The following is a 21,250-nucleotide window of genomic DNA, read 5'->3' on the forward strand; positions in this document are numbered from 1 at the left end:
GGAGGCAGAGATCAAGAGGATTGCGATTCAAAGCCAGCCTGGGCAAATAGTTCTGCAAGACCTTACCTCAAAAAAACCCTTCACAAAAAGGGGCTGATGAACTGAGGCCAATAGGAAAAGGGGAACAGGTACTAAGAGAAAAGGTTAGATCAAAAAGAATTAACCTAGAAGGTAACACCCACGCACAGGAAATCAATGTGAGTCAATGCCCTGTATAGCTATCCTTATCTCAACCAGCAAAAACCCTTGTTCCTTCCTATTATTGCTTGTACTCTCTCTACAACAAAATTAGAAATAAGGGCAAAATAGTTTCTGCTGGGTATTGGGGGGGGAGAGGGAGGGGGTGGAGTGGGTGGTAAGGGAGGGGGTGGGGGCAGGGGGGAGAAATGAACCAAGCCTTGTATGCACATATGAATAATAAAAGAAAAATGAAAAAAAAAAGGGGCTGATGGAGTGGCTCAAGGTGTAGCCTCTGTACCTACACACACATGTTTATTGGAGCTCTATTCACAACAGCCAAGTTATGGAAACAGGCAAGATGCCCCAATACTGATGAATGGATTATGAAAATGTGGTATTTATACACAATGGAGTTTTACTCAGCCATGAAAAAGAATGAAATCTTATCATTTGCAAGTAAATGGATGGAACTGGAGAACATCATTTTGAACAAAGTTAGCCAGGCTCAGAAGACCAAAAATCGTATGTTCTTCCTCATATGCGGACTTTAGATCTAGGGCAAATACAGCAATGTGGTTGGACTTGGGTCACATGGTAAGGGGAGAGCACATATGGGAGTGAGGAATGGGGATAGGTAGGAAACCCAAAACTTGATAGTGTTTGATGTTCCCACTGCAAAGGAGCTAATACACTAACCTTAAAACAATAGAGGTCAATGTGGGAAGGTGACCAGGAAGTAGTGAAGAGGTTAGGTAGAGATGAGCCAATTCAGGTTTTAATACACTTTTGCATGGAAGCAATGCTAGGATTCTCTCTGTATAGCTATCCTTATCTCAACTAACAAAAACACTATGTCTTTCTTATTATTGCTTATGTCTTCTCTTCAACAAAATTGGAGAAAAGGGCAGAACAGGTTCTGCCTGGAAGTGAGGGGGTTGGGGGAGAAGAAGTGGGTGGGGGAGCAAGGGGGAGAAATGGCCCAAACAATGTATGCACATATGAATAAATGAATTAAAAAAAAGGTGTAGCCTCTGAATTCAAGCCCCAGTATTGCAAAAAAAAAGGAGACTGTAGCAACTATGGTTTTTGTTTAATGATTTGTTTTTTCATCCTTTTTGCCTACTACTATAAAGTGAAGTGAATTAGTGGTGCCAAGCATAATTTCAATAAATTGAAATCTCTTTATGATATACAGTAACTAAAGAAATTTGCTTTCCCTCTTTTAAACAGATTTTTTTTTTTTACAAAAATTGTGAAGGAGAAAAATGGTAGTTTAAGTGGAAAATATATGAACTATTGATGGTTCTTCTCAGTGTGTCCATCCAGACTCATTTTGGCTAGTCTAGCTGCATTCTGTGTTCTAAGGGGTTGACCTCGAAAGACTGACCCTATGACATCTGAGGACAGTATTTTTAATAAGGAAGTAAGATTGGCAGTGTAGTTGCTGTGGAGAAAGCATTAAGATAGGGACTACTGATGAGATAATGTCTAATTTTATTTGGCCCAGAGAATTATACGTATGACTGATGTTATGTATATGATTAACCACTACTATGTATGTGTTGTGTATATACTTCTGTTTTCCTTTTCATAACAGGTTCTATACAAAAGGAGCCTTTACAAAATTTATATAATTTATGGAGGACAACTAATAAGCACTTGTGAATCTGTCACTAATGTAAAAATTGGAATCCAACCCCTATTCCATTTGACCACACCATTACTTTTCCCATCCTCTTCCTTCCTAAGATTATGACTGACCTGAGTTTTGTGTTTTTCCATTCCCATGATTTTCCTGGGTTATTCAATAATATATTGTTAATTTTGCATGTATTTGAACATTGTAAGTAGAATTATGGCAGATGTATTCTTTTTTGACTTATTTATTTCACTGAATATTAAGCTAATAAGATTCACCCGTGAAGATGTGCAGGGCTGAATTTCATTTATTTTCACTGTGTATAGTCTTTCCCTATATGAATATTCCACTGTTCACCTGTTCAAATACTGATGATTGCTTGGGTTGCTTCCTATTTTTGCCAAGGTAAACAATGCTATTATGCATTTTCTTGTGCAGGTTTCCAACTACACCCCTGCGCACATTCCTAGGGATGTGTACACCTGAGAGTGGAGTAGGTGGGTCATTGGTGTGCATGACCTCAACTATACTACATAAAGCTGAATTATTCAGCAAAATATTTGTGCCAATTTATGCTCCCATCTGAAGTATATAGTAGTTTTGTTTGCTCCTCATTATCACCAACAAAGTTGTCAGATTAAAAATTTATTTGTCTAATAGAGATGAAAAAGTATACTTAATTTGTATACCTTTTATTACAAATTACATTGAGCATCTTTTTTTGTGTTTGTTTCTAGGTCATTTAGCTTAGTGGTGTGTTTTAATATCCAAGTTGTATAGTTATTTCTATTATGATTTCTATCTTGATTATATTTTAGTATTCCAAAAGCTCATTTCCTTTAGTGTGACGGTTACGCATTTTCAGTGGCCTAGAATGTTCAAGTTGAGATAAAGCATATTATATCTTTGGTCTCACTCCTGTTTCTCTCCCTTTGACTGTTTAGTTTCAGCCTCATTGGTCTCCTGCCTGCTCCTCTCAAGCACTTCAGTTTAGGACTTTTACATTATGTATTAAGGAAAATACCATGAGCCCATCAAGATGAGTGATGGAGAATCTCACACAAAACCTCAGAAAAGAAAGTCAGTAAAAGCAAACAGAAAAAACGGGGGAGAAAAAAGTCAAAATCCAAGTGACATAGCTCATGCATCATTTTTCAGGAAGCCACACCTCATAAATTCATATATTCTAGATTTGTTTACTGTAGCAATTTTAAGCAAGGGTTATCTTGCTAAATCTCCTACAGAGATAAAGATTGTTCTCCAGCAAATATCATTAGTCTATTTGCCATGAAGCTCAGTTATCAAAGACATTCACAAGCAAATTAACCCAGGTCACCTCTCATCTTTATTTCCTGGGATTGTGCCATTGGTAATGGGAGGAAAGTTAATCACAGGCTAGTGAGTTAACTCCTTCCTTATCACTTTTCTAGGTTTGAGGGTTGTATCTCAAGCACAGGGGCTCTTCTCTCTGACCAGACAGAATTGCAAAACAAAATAATAAGAATGAGCCTGCCTGCCTTTTTCTTTCCTCCCTTCCTTCCTTCCTCCCTTCCTTCTTTTTCTGTCCTGCCAATAAACATTTCAATTGTCATAGGACAGACTTATGGTGAGGCATATCTTTTTCCTACCATTTGCACTTGTTTTCTTTTACTTTCTTTTTTTGGGCAGGAGGCCCTGAGATTGAACTCAGAGGCTTGTGTTTGCTAGGAAGGTGCTCTACTACTTGAGCCCCACCTCCAGCCCTTTTATACTTTTATTTTTCAGATAGGATCTCCCTTTTGAGAGCCAGCCTTAGAACAAGATCCTCCTACCTATGGCCTCACACACTGCTGGGAATTACATGTGCACACCACCACACTCACACTGCTTATTAATCGAGATGGGTCTTACAAACTTTTGGCCTAGGCTTGTGTCAGATGACTATCCTCTTGATCGCTGTCTCCTGAGTAGTTGGGCTTATAGCAGTGAGTCTCTACTCCCAGCAATTGCTCATATTCTTAATTCTTACTCTTTCAGTTCAGTGGATTCTGGTTGTTAATGTCCATTGTTTCAGTTTACTTTTATGGTTGGCATTTGGCTGTTTCTGAAACCTAATTGTTAAAGTAAAAGGTTGGGACTTCCTTCTAATTTCAGAATTCATAAATTTTTTTTTTCATCTTTTCTACTCCTCTTTCTTCTCCTACATTTTTCTCCTGAGATGCTTCCACTTGGAGAGTTGGGCAGTATCTGGGAGGATGGAGAAACTAGTCATTACAAATTTATACTGCTTTAATTCTCAGAAATCTTTATAAGTTTTAAATGAATAACAATAGTGATTTTAGTTTAGTAGTTCTTCAGAAATAACTAACATCTGGGAATAAATTGCTGTGTAGATAATAAATTCATGAGAAAGATTGTTTTCTCTGATGTCATTCTGAGTTATTTATTTTCCTATAATGTGTAAATATTGTTGACATCCATGATACCTTTGTATGTGTGTGTGTGTGTATATAAAATGTACAAGATATCTGTTTGTATTTACTATTCTTATTTAAAAGAATTACTTGCTGTAGAACTATATGATCCTTTCATTTCAAGAGATTATTTAAAAAAATCTGTCTATACAGCTATTTATTAGATCACTAAGACATAGCACTTCAGCATTATTTAGACTTTAACCCACTGACTATATAGACAAATACCAAAGCACATACCTTTCCAAAAGTGATGAGTTCCATATCTGGAGAGAAGATACAGTAATTTGGCTTCATTAATTACTCACATCATGTTTATTTTTGTAGTCTTGTTGGGAGGGTGTGAAGTGCAAACTAATCTGAAAATTTGGAGAGAACCAATTAATGTCGAATTTACTGAAGACAGTCTGTCCTACATGGAGAAGTTATGGCTTAAAAAACACAGGAGGTATGTTCTGAATTTTTAACAATAGAGTTTATTAGGAAATGGAAAAGCTATTTATGTTGCTTGTTTGTGTGACATGCCTTTCTGTAGCAATTTTGTGTGTTTGTTTCATAGTTGTGTAAGTAACTTTAAAGTGACATTAAATCCCTTTAAAGCTTCTACCACTCTAACAGTAATTTTAATTATATTTATGTATATGATGCATCATTAATTTAGAATTTGCTTTGAGAAATAGAATTGTGCATGTGGGAAAAAGGCACAAATATAGAATATAATTTAAAATAGCAAAAATGTTGTAATAAATGAAAAGTTACTTTAAAGAAGACATTGCTGTTAGATTTTTTTAGATTGTCATAAACATTCTAGACTACACTTTTAAAAAATCTACCTTTAAGTTAGATTTTAATATTACAATTTTTAAATAGTAGTCATATTTTATTCAAAGACTATATTTTAGCTATGCCATTATATTAGTTACTTTTAATATCTCTGTGACAAAATACCTGACAAAAACAACCTGAGTCAGGAAAGATTTATTTTAGCTCATGATTCCAGAGTGTTCAGTCCATGGCCATCTGGCCATCATGCATTGGGAAGAAAGAATATCATGGTGCTGGGAACGTGTGATGGAGAGTTGTCATCATGGCAGATAGGAAATAGGGGGAATACAGGAAGAGGCTTGGGAAGATATAACCCCAAGGATACTCTCTAAGTTGGCTACTGCTTTATCGGGTCCCACCTCCTACTTTTCATCATCTTCCAATAAGGCCACCATTTTATGAACCCATCAGTGATTAGTCTGCTTATTAAGCCAGAGTACTCATGATCTAATCCTCTCTGGAAATACCCTCACAGATATACCCAGAGGTGTGCTTTACTAATTTCATAGGTACTTCTCAATGCAGTCAAGACAATACTCTAGATTAACCATTACAACCATTTTATAAATTAAAAAATCAAATTATTAAAATATTAAAACAAAATTATAAATGAGTACACATAATAATAATTCATAATTTTACCATCATATATGCCTGGTACATTTAAAGATTCTAAGCCCAGGAGCCCTATAGAAGAGCTGCTTACACTTCATAGTTCCTACCAATTGCCTAGATATCATAGAAAAATACAGAATTCTTCTTTAGTATGTCTGAAGAAGGGGGCAAAGATTCTGCATTTCTGAATTTTTAATACTTGAATGATACTGGTATGAATGATGCTGGTCTCTGGATCACATTTTGAAAAGCAATGTGATGGAGGAATTCTCTAGAATGCCAGTGAGGAGTTATCAGCATACCCTTGCTTCACCTTCACTTATACAAAATCATTTCCTGATGTGACACTTTCATCTTTGAATATCCTGCCATATATTTCTTGTGAGCTGTAATCTGTCTCTAGCTAGCTTCTAAACTTGATTCTAATTCTCCTGTGTTATTCTACTGATGATTTTCTTTTTCTGTTGCTTCTTCTAATATTTATTAATTAGACTTCCTCAAGGAAGAGTGTTAGTTCTTCCACTTTATTTATTTGATTTTTATATGTGGACATATGAATTTTTTTGGATTAATATCTAATACTATGTCTTTGTTTTTAGTGACTCAAATTCTTCCTGCTGTGGCCATCAGGGGCTCTCTCTCAGAGAGATATTTCTCCTTATGAAATATCTTCATTCTTTTTGCTTGTTTTTGGTTAGTTTGCTTTGAATATTTCTGTAGTTTGTTGGTACCCATGATTCATTTCCCCTGCCCCAATCCAGGAATTGCTTATCTAAAGAAAGCTGATGACTTTTAGTGGTGAATGGTGTTCATGTGTTAAGATCTGGGCTCCAGGTGTGCTCATTACTGCTCAGGCATCACAGATTCCAGGTCTTCTCAGAGGACATAGACCATACTAACATAGTGTACACACTCATCTGAATTAATGTTTTATGTACCTATCTATTAAAGTAATGTGAGTTCACACTGATACCTTGCTCTTCAAACAAGCATCACAGAGTTCATTTAACTTTCCCCCAGTGCTTATTTGAAACTTCTTTCACTTGTCATGAGAAAGCTGGATTTCACAATACATATGGTATTTATTAATTTATTAATATTAACATGTTATAAGTAATAGTTTCAGAATTACTAATATCACTGTGTGAAACAGATTTACCAACTGTAGAGTTTGTGCGTAGTGCTTAGTCTTCAGTGTACAAGCAAAGCCTTGTTTATCACCATCACTTAGGCCACAGTGCCCATTAGAGTGTTTTTGCCTGTCCTTTGAGAATACCCATGTGGCCTGATGGATTTTTAAAATTTAAATTGAATAAAGTCAAGTGCAGTTATATTTGTTTTTACCAGTACATAGAGTCATGTGTCTCTCACATTACTCAACAAAACATCACCCCACAGATTCCCTTGTATTCAATCTTATATACTTTCTAACCTGAGGTAGTCTTTTTTTCCATTCTAGGGATTTGTCTTTTTCTGAAGGCTGAGTAAATGAAATTGTACACTATGAGGCTTTTGTATTCTTTATTTAGAAAAGTGCATTCAAGATTCATGAATGTTCTTATATAAATCAATATTCATTCCTTTTTATTACAGAGTAGTATTTCTTCATAATAATGTAACAGAGTTTATCCATTCACATTTTGAAGTGTGTCCTATTGGTTTCCCGTTGGGGCAATTTTGACTAGAACCTTAATAAATATTAGCATGCATGTTTTATTTTATTTACTTATTTATTTATTCACATGTGCATACATTGTTTGGGTCATTTCTGTCCCTGCCCCTCACCCCCACCCTCTCCCCCACTCCTGCTCTTGCTTCTAGGCAGGTCCTGTTCTGTCCTTATCTTTGATGTTGTTGAAGAAAAGACATAAGCATAATAAGAGAGACAAAGCATTTCTTGCTAATTGAGTTAAGAATAGCTATACAGAAAGATTCCTAGCATTGCTTCCATGTACAAATGTGTTACAACCCAAGTTGATTCATTTCTGACTGATCTTTACACTGGTTCCTGATCCCCTTCTCATGTTGACCTCTGTTGCTTTAAGGTTTCTGTATTAGTTCCTCTGGAGTGGGGACATCAAGCGCTTTCATATTTTGGGTTTTCTACCTGTTCCCATATCTCCTGTATGTGCTCTCCCCTTGGCATATAATCCAAGTCCATCCACATTGCTGTATTTGCCCTAGATCTAAAGTCCACGTATGAGGGAGAACATACAATTTTTGCTCTTCTGAGCCTGGCTAACCTTGCTCAGCATAATGTTCTCCAGTTCCATCCATTTACTGGCAAATGATAAGATTTCATTCTTCTTCATGGCTGAGTAGAATTCCATTGCGTATAAATATCACATTTTCTTGATCCATTCATCAGTATTGGGGTATCCTGGCTGTTTCCATAACTTGGCTATTGTGAATAGTGCTGCAATAAACATGGGTGTGCAGGTGCCTCTGGAGTAACCTGTGTTGCATTCCTTTGGGTATATCCCTAGCAGTGGATTTGCTGGATCACATGGCAGATCTATGTTTAGATTTTTAAGAAGCCTCCAAATTTTTTTCCAGAGTGTTTGCACCAGCTTGCATTCCCACCAGCAGTGTACTAGGGTTCTTTTTTCTCCACATCCTCGCCAACACATGTTGTTTTTGATGATGGCTATTCTATTGGGTGAGGTGGAATCTTAGTGTGGTTTTGTTTTGCATTTCCTTTATGGCTAGAGATAGTGAGCATTTTTTCATTTATTTTTGGCCGTTTGAATTTCTTCTTTTGAGAAAGTTCTGTTTAGTTCACTTGCTCATTTTTTGATTGGTTCATTGATTTTAGGAGAGTTTAGTTTCTTAAGTTCCCTGTATATATATTCTGGTTATCAGTCCCTGACTGATGTATGGCTGACAAATATTTTCTTCCACTCTGTGGGTGGTCTCTTCAGTTTGGAGACCATTTCTTTTGTTGAGCAGAAGCTTTTTAATTTTATATAGTCCCATTTGTCCATTCTTTCTCTTAGTTGCTGGGTGCTGGGGTTTTATTGAGGAAGTCCTTGCTTATACCTATTAGTTCCAGAGTATTTCCTGCTCCTTCCTGTAGTAACTTCAGAGTTTCAGATCTGATATTTAGGTCCTTGATACATTTTGAGTTGATACTAGTACAGGGTGATAGACATGGATCTAGCTTCAGTTTCTTGCAGACGGGTAACCACTTTTCCCAGCAACATTTGTTGAAGAGGCTGTCTTTTCTCCATCATTATGTTTTTGGCACCTTTGTCAAAAATGAGGTGGATATAGGTGTGTGGATTCATATCCAGGTCCTCTATTCTGTTCCACTGGTCTTCATGTCTGTTTTTGTGCCAGTACCATGCTGTTTTTATTGCTATTGCTTTGTAATATAGTTTGAAGTCAGGTATTGTGATACCTCTAGCATTGCACTTTTTGCTGAGTATTGCCTTGTCTATTCGCAGTCTATTGTGTTTCCAAATGAACTTTAGGATAGATTTTTCAGTCTCTGTGATGAATGTCATTGGAATTTTGATGGGAATTGCATTAAACATTTAGATTGCTTTTGGTAGTATAGCCATTTTTACAATGTCGATTCTACCAATCCATGAGCATGGGAGATCTTTACACCTTCTGTAGTCTTCCTTGATCTCTTTCTTCAGGGGTTTGTAATTCTCCTTGTAGAGGTCATTCACATCCTCTGTTAAGTTTACTCCTATCTATTTGATTTTTTTGTGTGGCTATTGTGGATGGAATTGTTTCTATATATTCCTTCTCAGTTTGTTCATTGTTGGTGTATAGAAAAGCTAATGATTTTTGTAAGTTGATTTTTTATTCTGTCACCTTACTGTAGCTTTTTATGGTGTCTAAGAGTTTTTGGGTAGAGTTTTTTGGGTTTTTAAGGTACAGGATCATGTCATCTGCAAATAAGGATATTTTGACAAGATCCAACACTACTTCATAATAAAAGCTCTAAGTAAACTAGGAATCGAAGGTATGTACCTCAACATTGTACAGCCTATATATGACAAATCTACTGCCAATATCATACTTAACAGTGGAAAACTGAAACCATTCCCTCTAAAATCAGGAATGAGACAAGGATGCCCACTATCCCGACTCCTATTCAGCATAGTACTAGAATTCCTAGCCAGAGCAATTAGGCAAGAAGAAGAAATAAAAGGAATACAAATAGGTAAAGAAACTGCTCCATGTATTTTGAACAATAGTTTTGTTGGGTAGAGTATCCTAGGGTTGAAGTTATTTTCATTCAGTGCCTGGAATACCTTACTCCATGATCTTTTTGCTTTTAAGATTTCCACTGAGAAATCTAGGGTGATTTTGATGAGTTTACCTTTGTATGTTATTTGTTTTTTCTCTCTCACAGCCTTCAATAATCTTTATTCTTGGTGCTTGTTGTTTGAATGATAATGTGTCATGGAGTAGTTCTATTTTGGTCAAGTCTGTTTGGTGTCCTGGAGGCTTACTGTACCTGAATTGGCATAGTTTTCTCTAGATTTTAGAATTTTTCTGTTATTATTTTGTTGATTATATTATGAATTTCTCTTGCTTGCACCTCTTCTCCTTCTTCAATGCCAGTGATTCTCAGGTTTGGTCTTTTGATGGAGTTTGGTGAGTTCTTGCATATTCCTTTCACATGACTTGAGTTGTCTGATTGATAGTTCTTCAGTTTTTCCTTTAATTACCATTTCATCTTCACGTTCTGAGATTCTGTCTTCTGCTTGTTCTAGTCTACTGGAGTGGCCTTCCATTTTGTTTTGTATTTCTATTTCATTCTTTTTTCTAAGGATTTCCATGTCATGGGTCACTTCCTCTTTAATATTGTCAATTCTCATCCTTAATTCACTTATCTCTTTATTTATGGTGTTTTCTGTTTCACTTTGGTGTATATTTAGGGGTCCTATGAGTTCATTTATTTGTTTTGGGGTTATCTCATTCTTTATTCTTATTGTCTTGGAATTTCTTGAGTGCATCCTGAAAATTTTGGTTGATCATGTCTAGTAACACCTCTGAAATTCTCCTTGAATACCTGCAGAATTTCTTTTTTCAGGGTGTTCTTTTGGGCTTTGTTAGGCTCCTTGGTATAGTTTATCTTTGTTTTGTTGGAGTTTGGATCTGGGTATCCATTTTCTTCATTTCTCTTGAATCCTGTACTAATTTATTTTTGGGGGGAGAATGGTTTCCATCCCTTTTTTATCTCCACATCACTCCACTTTGTACAGTTTCTGTCCCTGGTCTATGTGTAATTTAGTATTAGGTAACTTACAATAGTAAAATTAATAAAACCAAGAAAGAATGAGAAAAAAGAAGAAGAAAAAGAAAGAGAAAAAAAATGGAGAACCAAAGAATCAACAGGGAGAGATGGTGGACAATCAAACAGTGAACAAGACAAACAAACACTTAAAGAAAAGAAAAAAGAGAAAAAACAATCCCCAGTTCAGGAACAATAGCATTTCAGTCTTAGTAGTTCTGGTGTTACTCCTTTAGTATCCAGTCCTGTTTGTCTGTGTCTCCTAGGCAGGTTTGGAGCTTGTGTCTGGTGGTGCTGGAGCCCTCCTGTGGTGGGTGGTGTCCTGGCAGACCAGAGGCCTGGGAGGCTGGTGGCCTGGTGGGCTTGCAGGGTGGAGGCCCTGAAAGACTGCCTGTTCTTTCAGTGTATCGTGATGTGGAGAAGCTTTCCATAGGCTAGGGTTTCAGGGTGCCAAAATTTCAGCTTTCCCTTGTGCCTTACCTCAGCCAAGCATTTCTCCAGCATCTCAGCAAGGTTCCTGATTCCCAGAGTTCATGCATCTGTGTCTATGTCCCAGTCACCATTTTTGATCCTCCTCCAGCATGCATGTTTTAAACCTGGGACTGGACAGAGGTCAATATGGGAAAGTGACTGGGAAGTAGTGAAGAGGTCAGGGAGAGATGAATCAATTTGGGTTGTAATACACTTATACATGGAAGCAATGCTTGGAATCTCTATGCATAGCTATCCTTATCTGAACTAGCAAAAATGCTTTGTCTTTCTTATTATTGATCATGTCTACTCTTCAACAAAATTGGAGAAAAGGGCAGAACAATTTCTGCCTGCAAGTGAGGAGGTTGAGGGTGAGAAATGGCCCAAACATTGTATGCACATATGAATAAATGAATAAAGAAAAAACAAAAAAAAACATGGGACTGGGATGGAATCCCATGCTGTGTGGTAACAGCATGTTTATCTCTGTAAGATACTGCCAAACTTTTCTTCATTGACAGTAACATGTATATTTCCTCCAACAATGTATGACATTTCCAGATGCTCCCAATCCTTACCTGTACCTGGTGTTTTTGGGTTTTTTTTTTCTTTTTGGTTGTAATTTTAATAGGTATGTAATAGTGTCTGGTTCATGTGACAGGGTTTTGAGTTCATTTATTTACTATTTTAGTTATTCCTGTGTAACTGATGTCCAGGCTATCTATTCTGTTTTAAAGTATGATGTCCATAACAGCTATTCAGATGTGAAATTCTGCTACTATCCCTGTCCATGATAGCTCAGCAATTAGTGCATAAGAGTAATTCCAAAGTCATATATCTTTTTTGGCAGTTGCCTTTTAATGTTTGGTCAATTGAGTTTCTTATACAATAAAGGAAGCATAATTTTGTTATTAAATGGCCATCATTTAATAACAAAATTAATCATTTGTGCTTGGGAACATATAAGAATCTTTAATCAAGAGCATATCAAATCCCTGAGCTATACTGAATATTAAATACTGGCCATTTTCCATGTCAGGAAAGGACATTTAGCAAACTTCTTCACCAGCATCTTATGTATGTATGCATTTATTTGTTTATTTGAACCAGGATCTCACTATATTGCCCAGGTTTGTCTGAAACTCATGGACTCAAATGATCCTCCTGCCTCAGCCTCCCAGGTAGCTGGGATTATAGCCATCTGTTACCACATATTGTTTATTTTTTAAAATGATAATCATTTTTGAATAAATATCTTATGTTTCTATTATAGATCCTGTGTAAAGCAATCCATGTGCCATTCCCAAGTTTGTAGTGTGTTTTTGATGGTGTCCTTCAGAAAAGTTTTCCAGGTCCATAGCCATGATCATGGTTTTGACTTTACTTTTGACCCAACCCTAAGCTGATCAGTGTCTCTTAAGAGTGGGTATGAGACTCAACATTAAAAAAAACATCTTCCTGGGCAGCCATTCTGATGTAAAAGCCTAACACTGACTAATAGAACAAACTTATCATACAGTTATCTGACTGAATTGGCCAATGCTCAATAAACAATTGGTAAATATTAAAATGGAAAATATAGTGAAGTGAATACTATTCTAAAATATGCTTCATCTTTTTCTTTCTGAAAAAGCAGTAGGGGCTGGGGTATGGCTCAAGTGGGAGAGTGCCTGCTTAGCATGTGCTGAGGTCCTGAGTCTTAGCCCCAGTTCTGACAAAAATAAATAAATACAAAACTAAATAAATACATAAATAAAAGCACTGGTTCCAAAGTCTGATAACCCAGACTTAGCAGACTTTGTTTGCTGACTGACTAGTTTTTTATCCATGGGAAAATCAGTTAAATTTTGTTGGGCCACATTTTCCCATTTGAAAATACTGAGTTTAGAATAAATAATTTATAAGGTTTCTATACTTCAGTGCTCTATTATCTCTAGACGGTGTTAGTCTTTGGTTCTGGACCTTTGTTCAGAAAATTAGAGAAGTGTTCACTTCATAAAGAAGAAGCATCTGGACAATACATATTTACATGGTATAATAGCATTTATATGAGTTATTAATGCAGTAGACCCATTTCAAATGAAGAAGCAGATGCCAGTTTGTCCTTGAACTTATGCTCTTTGATAGTCTGATCTATTGCTTAATTAAGTTATGGATGCAAAGGGTCACCTTTACTAAGTTAGTTAAGACACAAAGCTGAGTAATAAAAATTATTTTGTATTTATCTGATAGGCACTTTGTATATATTAGGAAAACACATAAACAGAGACTATCAGAATATTAGCAAACTTTTAGTGCCTTTGCAAGTTGCAAAAGAGGCAATATAATGTACAAACATGGTTGTGAACATGACTTAAGGAAGTCAACTGTTCAGATTCAATTCCTCTTCTGGGGCTGGGACTATGGCTCAAGTGGTAGAGCACCTGCCTACCAAGTGGAAAGCCCTGAGTTCAAACCCCAGCACCAATCAAAAAAGCAAATTCCTCTTCTGCATTCACTCCCTAAATTACTTTGAACAAGTGGGCTCATCAATTTTGTCTCAGTTTTATCATCTGTTAAATTATGATGAAACTAGTGCTTATTTAATATAGTGCTTATTAAAATTTGATATACCCAAAGTACTTAGAACACAGACTGGTAAATTTTAAGGTTTGTATTTGGTATTAATTACTGATGTCATGAAGACAGTCCTGCCTTTTACATAGGGTACTCTTGATCTTGCCTGATCTATAAGGGCTGCACATCTTCGTATTTTCTTGGCTAAAGAATGACCTCCATCCCCAGTAGTCTGAAACTATCCTCCAGAACCACATACACACTTTTTTTTTCATTTATTCATATGTGCATACAATGATTGGGTCATTACTCTCCCCTTCCCCTCGCTCCGTCCCTTTCCCCCCACCCCCTCCCTCTCTTCCCCCACTCCCTCGCTTCCAAGCAGAAACTGTTTTGCCCTTATCTCTAATTTTGCTGAAGAGAGAGTATAAACATTAATAAGGAGGACCAGGTGTTTGTCTTAGTTGAGGTTAGGATAGCTATTTGGGAGATTCTTAGTATTGCTTCCATATACATACACACTTTGGATCTGTGAGCATTCCTGGCTTTCATTGTCTTCCATTTGAAATGGACTGTATCAGTCCTCAGTGTTCATTAGCAATAGATGCCACAAACAACATCTCACACTCGTATAACAGGAGCCAATATTATCAAGCTGCTGGTGTGCTGGGAATGTAGACAAATGCCCTCAGGGTCCCTTAGAACTTATCCATATAAGGCCAAATTTATGAGATCAAACACACACTTGTAAATTAGCTTTTTAAATAGCATAGTATGTTTCATGGACTCCACTTTACTTTGGAGAGAATTTTGACTTGTCTCATAACTTTGGTTTTCTTCTTAGACAAAAAGCAAACAAACAAACAACCAAATCTAGCAGAATATGCCATTTAAAAATCTTGTGTGATGTCCAGTTGATTTACAAACAAAATGTTTAATACATTAAGATTATATAATTATAATATTTTATATGGTTTAAAGGTACAGTTATGGTTTGATAATTAATTTTGTATAGTCACTCATTTGACAAATAACATCTTGTCTGGGAAACTTTTATGTTCTTTGCCATTTAATTGCATCTTTTTTGTTTCATAGAACTCCACAGGCACAGCTTGTTAACATGCTACCAGATACATTCACACATTCATGTGAAACTACCAGTGAGGCACAATGTTCTCAGAATGAAAAGGATGGTGACAGTGAAGGTCAGTTAAGCTTTAATCACATCCTTTTACATCTATTATTTAAAATTACATTCAACAAACATTAAGTAGCATCTGCTTTTGGTATTCTTTAAGGTGTCTTTCTCAACTGGACCATGTAACCTATTTTCAGATCAAAATCATGCAGTCTTCTTCCCATTCTCTAGACTTACTTTGGCTAACTAAAATAGTTTTATTAAAAAATTTAATGCCAAGAAATTGCATATTTCACTTGATTTGGGAAAGTCAGCAGTATTTGTATCGCCATATGTGTGCATGGGAGAAGACCATTCTTTATTGTTGGTAATATTATTTCAAGAAAGGAGGGGAGAAGGGGGAGTAAGAGGTGTGTGTGGGGAAGGTGGCCCAAACAATGTATATACATGTGAGTAAATGTAAAAATGATAAAATGAAAAAAATAAAAATAGTAAAAAATAAAAAATAAAGGAAATGATCAGATAAGATGTCTTCTTTGGAAATATTATTTCTAATCTTATTCCTTAGTTGAGAAGATTGAAGTACAGTATCCAACTCTTTTCCCACCAGTAAAAGAATTAAATATAGAGAGACATGAACCATGTCTAAAGATAATAGAACTGGATGAGGTAAGTGCTTACAAACTACTCACATTTGTTAACAAACAGAAAACCTGTAACATACAGTTATTTCTACGTACTATTGTCAATAAAAGTTCTTTCATAACTCATCTAAGCTTAAGTATACATATTTGAATTTAAGTATGCTGATAAAAATAATTTAGTATAATTTTAATGTAGAGAATAAATTTGTGAGCTAAATTGGTGATTTCATTTTTTGGAGGCAAGCAGTATGGGAAGTGAGAAACCACTCCACTATGATAACTTACAAAGTGTACTTTACACAGGTTAGTTTAAGGTGTGAAAAAATTACTGTATTTCTGACTTTTCAGTCATCTAGTAACTGAGTAAACCACTTGTCCTAGGTATTTCTGTTACTATGGTTGTCTCAGAAAATAACTATAATGCAGAAACTACCTCTTTTAAATACTGCTTTCTTCTTTAGGTTGGCAAGTTAATGGTCTGGGTTTGTTGTTTTAAAGACTAGTGGTGTTTTTATTTTGTTCTCTAGATAAATTGAACAACACACAAACACTGATGCATACATGTGCTACTTATTAAATTGTTGATGCCTACAATAAGTTTATGACATGCCATTCAGAGAACCAGAAACCCTGTAGTCACTAGTCATCTTGGTTATCCATAGTTATATAATAAAATACAAGTTGTTATTGTTGGTTCCAAATGTGATGGTTTTGATATGGTGACATATCAAAACACCATCAACAGATAACAGTTGAGTTTGCTTAGTTCGCCTAGACAGCATGTGTTACAGGATATAATTAGAGTATTCATCATTTGTGACATCATTTATAGGAGAAAGTACTCTGTCACCCATAATTAGCTAATTAATGTGTAATACATTTATTTAATATACTAATATTATGTGATATATTTATAAGACTTATGAAGAAGAATTTGAAGAACAAGGAAACACGGTGCCTTACAAAGTTGAATTGGCTGATGCAGAGAGTCAACTAAGGTGAGATCTTTCTAATTCACTCTGGGTACTTATTTTTCCTTTTGCTTGTTCTGTTGATCTTTTTTATTATTATATTATTGTTGTGCTGCGGGTACATTGACATTAACAAAGTGCTCATTATATATCACAATTGAATTCATCCCCTCCATCATTCTCCTTTATCCCTCCATCTCCCCCGTTCCTGGAATAGTTTTAGCAGGTCTCATTTTTCCATTTTCATACATGAGCACATCCACTATATTCACCCTCCTTACCCTTTCTTATATCCTTCCCCCTTCCACTGGTAGCAACTCCCAGACAAGACCTGTTTTACCTTCCTGTTCTCCATTTTTGAAAAAGACATCATTTGCTTAAGATTAAAAACCAAACATACAAAAATCATGTAGCTCTTAAAACGAGAAATTCATGAGGTCAAAACTTGTGCGTTTAATGTTAACTTTACTTGTCACGTTTAAAATATGTATATACTATTGATATTTGCTAATATTCATCAATAAAAAATTGGCTTCAGTGGGTAAGTGTACACTTGCATAGTATTTAGATGATTTAGTAGATTCTTTTGAACTTAGGAATTGTTATTTGAAGAGGTTGGCCAAGTCTGATATATTTTATATGAACTTTCTTCTCTAAACATACTCTTTGAATTTTCTTCTTTTTACTTTGCTATGAACCTAATCAAAGTTATATAAATGATAAGATTAAGAGATTAAAACAGCTCCCTTACAGATTGCTTTCCAGGTTAATTCCAGGTTAGATTAATGAAGTATAATAGTTTCCTTTGTAATTACTTTATAGAATTTTATAAGCTCCAAATTAAAAGTAATGCATAGCTTTATTTGCTAACAGTGTTAAGAATTACCCTCTCTCCTCTTTGCTGGTGATACTTTAGCATTCCATATACTTTCACTACAAAGTAATGACTTGAATAAATAATGGAATAAAGCTCCTATTAAGTAGCCACTATATAAACTCTTTGTTTAGATTAATTTAGACCCTTTTCAGAGTTTGGTGACAGCTATAGTCCTAAGTGATGATGCCCTTGGACCCCCAAAATTTCCATGTTGGGACACTAGACTCAGATATATGGTGACAAATGTGCTTTTGGACAGAGGACAGCTTCATGGCCAGAAGACATAAGCCTTATAATATATCACAACTGAATTAATCCCCTTCCTAAGGAAATGAGTTGCATTTCTACTCCCTCATTTGATCCCTATATATGTTATTGCTTGATCCTTATGACAATGTTAGAGAAGGTGGAGAAAGTTATTGATCATGGTAGTAGTTTCATGCTTGGTTTGAAGGTACCCATAGAACTATATTAATTTTATCTCTTTCCTGGGGATAATGAGTGATGAAAGAGCACCTTTTTGGTCAAGTATAATCCAGGAGTTTTGTGATGGTACTAGGTAGAGTTTATATAAATATCAGGTACTAATAAATATATTATTCAATTCATAGTGTATGTTATTTAAATTATAACTATACATATAGGTAATCATTATTAAAAATTGAAACTTAAATGCCACACACTACTTTTAACATCTATACCCCTTTGATGCACAATGCACTTTAGTGCATCAATACACTATGATCCTCATAATAAAACTTTGGTTTCATCAACTTTCAATTAGTCTGAAAGATAACTCATCATTTCAGAAGAAAGAATGTGAGAAATCTAGCTTATTTCAATATGTTTTGAAATAGGAATTTTCAAGTGAAATTTTGTAATTGAACTTGATTCAGCTACCTATTCCTTTTATGCAGTACTATTTAATTATTTGTAGCTTAGAATGTCTGCTGTAAAGTTAAAACTATTATCAATTTGCATAAATAACATTCCACTACAGAACATATGCTTTTAATAAATTGAGAATATTTTATATCATTTCCTTCAACCCTATTTTTGTGATTGTCTTGAAACATGAAAGTTGGACATTTCCTGATTACCAGTGGAATAGTTTTCCATATGAAAATAGCATCTATCAACATCGTGTTTTCAACACAGGAAAAGTAGATCTCTTAAATCTTTGTCTGAGAAACAGCTCTACATATTGTAAAGATAACTTAAAAGGTAACTTTTTTTCTTTTTGCTTATTATTACTAACAATGAATGCTGGTAATTTAACAATAATAGATATTGAACCCCATGCATATTTTTCTTATTGTTGTTTTCATTTTAAAACCAGGAATTTAGTCCTTGGAGGAAAATTCCTTGAAAATGTATAATTTTGGAGGAAAGGGAGGGGGCGAGGGAAGGGGGTAGTAATGACCCAATCATTGTATGCACCTATGACTAAGGGAAATTAAAACAGAAAATGTATAATTTTTCTAGCATATAGTCTTTTTAGTAAGTGGCCCACAGTATTTTGTGTTCATAAGAAAACAAAACCATTATAGGCTCTCTAAACATTGTTCTGGATTAAACAAGCATTTAAGAGGTGACGTGGAATACGTTCGTGAGAAAAGCCTGAATGGCATGTTCATATTTGATATAAAGTTTTGCATGACATAAAACCTAACCCAACAAGTCATCTTACCTGTGTCTCTGTGTTGTATTAACTAATAGTTTCTTTGAACTCTTTAGGTTAGAATGCTGTGTTGAAACGCCTGGTTTCACTTTCCCAATTGTGAGAGCATTAACTAGAGTTACAGCAAAGTATCCTGGCCTGGGAGTCAGATTTTGTTTTCATATCTGCCTTTCAATCGCTGTCACCTTGAAATGTCTTTTACTTTCTTTGACCTGATTTTACTAATCTAAAATGTAAGAATTAAACAATTTCCAATCTTCCATTCAAATATTATGTTTGATATAGCTAGGATTTTAAGAAAACCCAATAGCTATATCTTACGTGAAGAATCTGAGAGCTACTGAGGGGCATTACTTAAAATAATTGGTTACAAAACTGATGTTTACCTTCAATAAAAGTAGAGAACAGAAGGTAACAGAGGGAACCATGCTGTTCTTGCCATTTTCAACTACTGAGCCCCTATATCCTTATGGCCACGTATGAACTACACCTGCATTGTAACTTAGGAATTTATAGGACTCCAGATATGTCTAGAAGGTAAGTGTTGGTCGATGGAAGGGAAGCATGGTTTTCCAGTTGCCTTTAAGAAAATGGTGAACATAAATGCTATACAATTGTTACTTTGAAGAAACCTTTAAAATAATTCTTTAGAGTGGTCTTTGATCTGCATCAAAATTGAGCAGAAAGCACAGCATTCCTACATAACCTTTGACCTACTCACATACACATCTTCCTCCCCTATCAACATCCCACACCAAAATACTCATTCCTTTTTATCACTGAATAATATTCCATTAAAAAGCTGTGCTACAGCCACTCTTTTTTATTGAAGGAGGTCTTTGTTGCTTCCAAACTTTGGCAACTATGAATACTGCTGCTATTACAGCCATGTGTGGATTTTTGATTGGGCATAAGTTTTTAGCTCATTTGGAAAAACACTAAGAATGATTTTTGTACCATTTGTGAAAATATGTTTGGACTTGTAAAAAATTACAAAAGTGACTGAGAATCCCTATTGATCTACTCATCACTGGCATTTGAAGTTGTTAGTGTTTTAGATTTTTGCCATTTTAATAATTATTTAGTGATGGTTCATTGTTTTGTTCGCAATTCCCTAAAAAAATCTGATTTGGGGCATCTTTGAATATGTTTGTCATCATCTGTGTATCTTTCTCTTTTTCTTTTTTCTCTCTTTTCTTCTTTGTTGGTTTTGGGTTCTGTACCAAAGAGTCTTGTACATGCTAGGTAAGTGCTTTACCACTGAGCTACATTTCCAATGCCATATATCCTCATATGCCTTCTTTATTGTGTTATCTGGTCACATTTTTTGTCTATTTTTTTTTTTTGACTTAAACAAACCCTTTTATTTCTTTGACAAAGTTTGAAGACTTATAATTTTCATAAGTCTTTCCATGTATAAAATTCTTTTTTTTTCTTTTTCTTTTATTATTCATATGTGCATACAAGGCTTGGGTCATTTCTCCCCCCTGCCCCCACCCCCTCCCTTACCACCCACTCCGACCCCTCCCTCTCCCCCCTACCCCCTCAGTACCCAGCAGAAACTATTTTGCCCTTATTTCTAATTTTGTTGTAGAGAGACTATAAGCAATAATAGGAAGGAACAAGGGTTTTTGCTGGTTGAGATAAGGATAGCTATACAGGGAGTTGACTCACATTAATTTCCTGTGCGTGTGTGGTACCTTCTAGGTTAATTCTTTTTTTTTTTTTTTTTTCATTTTTCTTTTATTATTCATATGTGCATACAAGGCTTGGCTCATTTCTCCCCCCTGCCCCCACCCCCTCCCTTACCACCCACTCCACCCCCTCCCGATCCCCCCCTCAATACCCAGCAGAAACTATTTTGCCCTTATCTCTAATTTTGTTGTAGAGAGAGTATAAGCAATAATAGGAAGGAACAAGGGGTTTTGCTGGTTGAGATAAGGATA

At 35.5% G+C, this 21,250-nt stretch overlaps 1 protein-coding gene across 5 annotated transcripts in view; it reads left to right on the forward strand.

Moving 5' to 3' along the window:
- Zbbx (zinc finger B-box domain containing) overlaps positions 1-21,250 on the forward strand; it is a 120,833-nt gene that overhangs the window by 54,459 nt on the left and 45,124 nt on the right. For all 5 annotated transcript variants that reach the window (XM_074073853.1, XM_074073854.1, XM_074073855.1 and 2 more), the window contains 5 exons: positions 4,600-4,720; positions 15,089-15,198; positions 15,700-15,800; positions 16,694-16,773; positions 18,705-18,847. In XM_074073853.1, the coding sequence (XP_073929954.1) occupies positions 4,600-4,720; positions 15,089-15,198; positions 15,700-15,800; positions 16,694-16,773; positions 18,705-18,847 (555 nt within the window). The remainder of the gene's footprint in view (positions 1-4,599; positions 4,721-15,088; positions 15,199-15,699; positions 15,801-16,693; positions 16,774-18,704; positions 18,848-21,250) is intronic.

The sequence above is a fragment of the Castor canadensis genome, chromosome 5 (assembly GCF_047511655.1).
Source record: "Castor canadensis chromosome 5, mCasCan1.hap1v2, whole genome shotgun sequence".
NCBI lineage: Eukaryota > Metazoa > Chordata > Mammalia > Rodentia > Castoridae > Castor > Castor canadensis.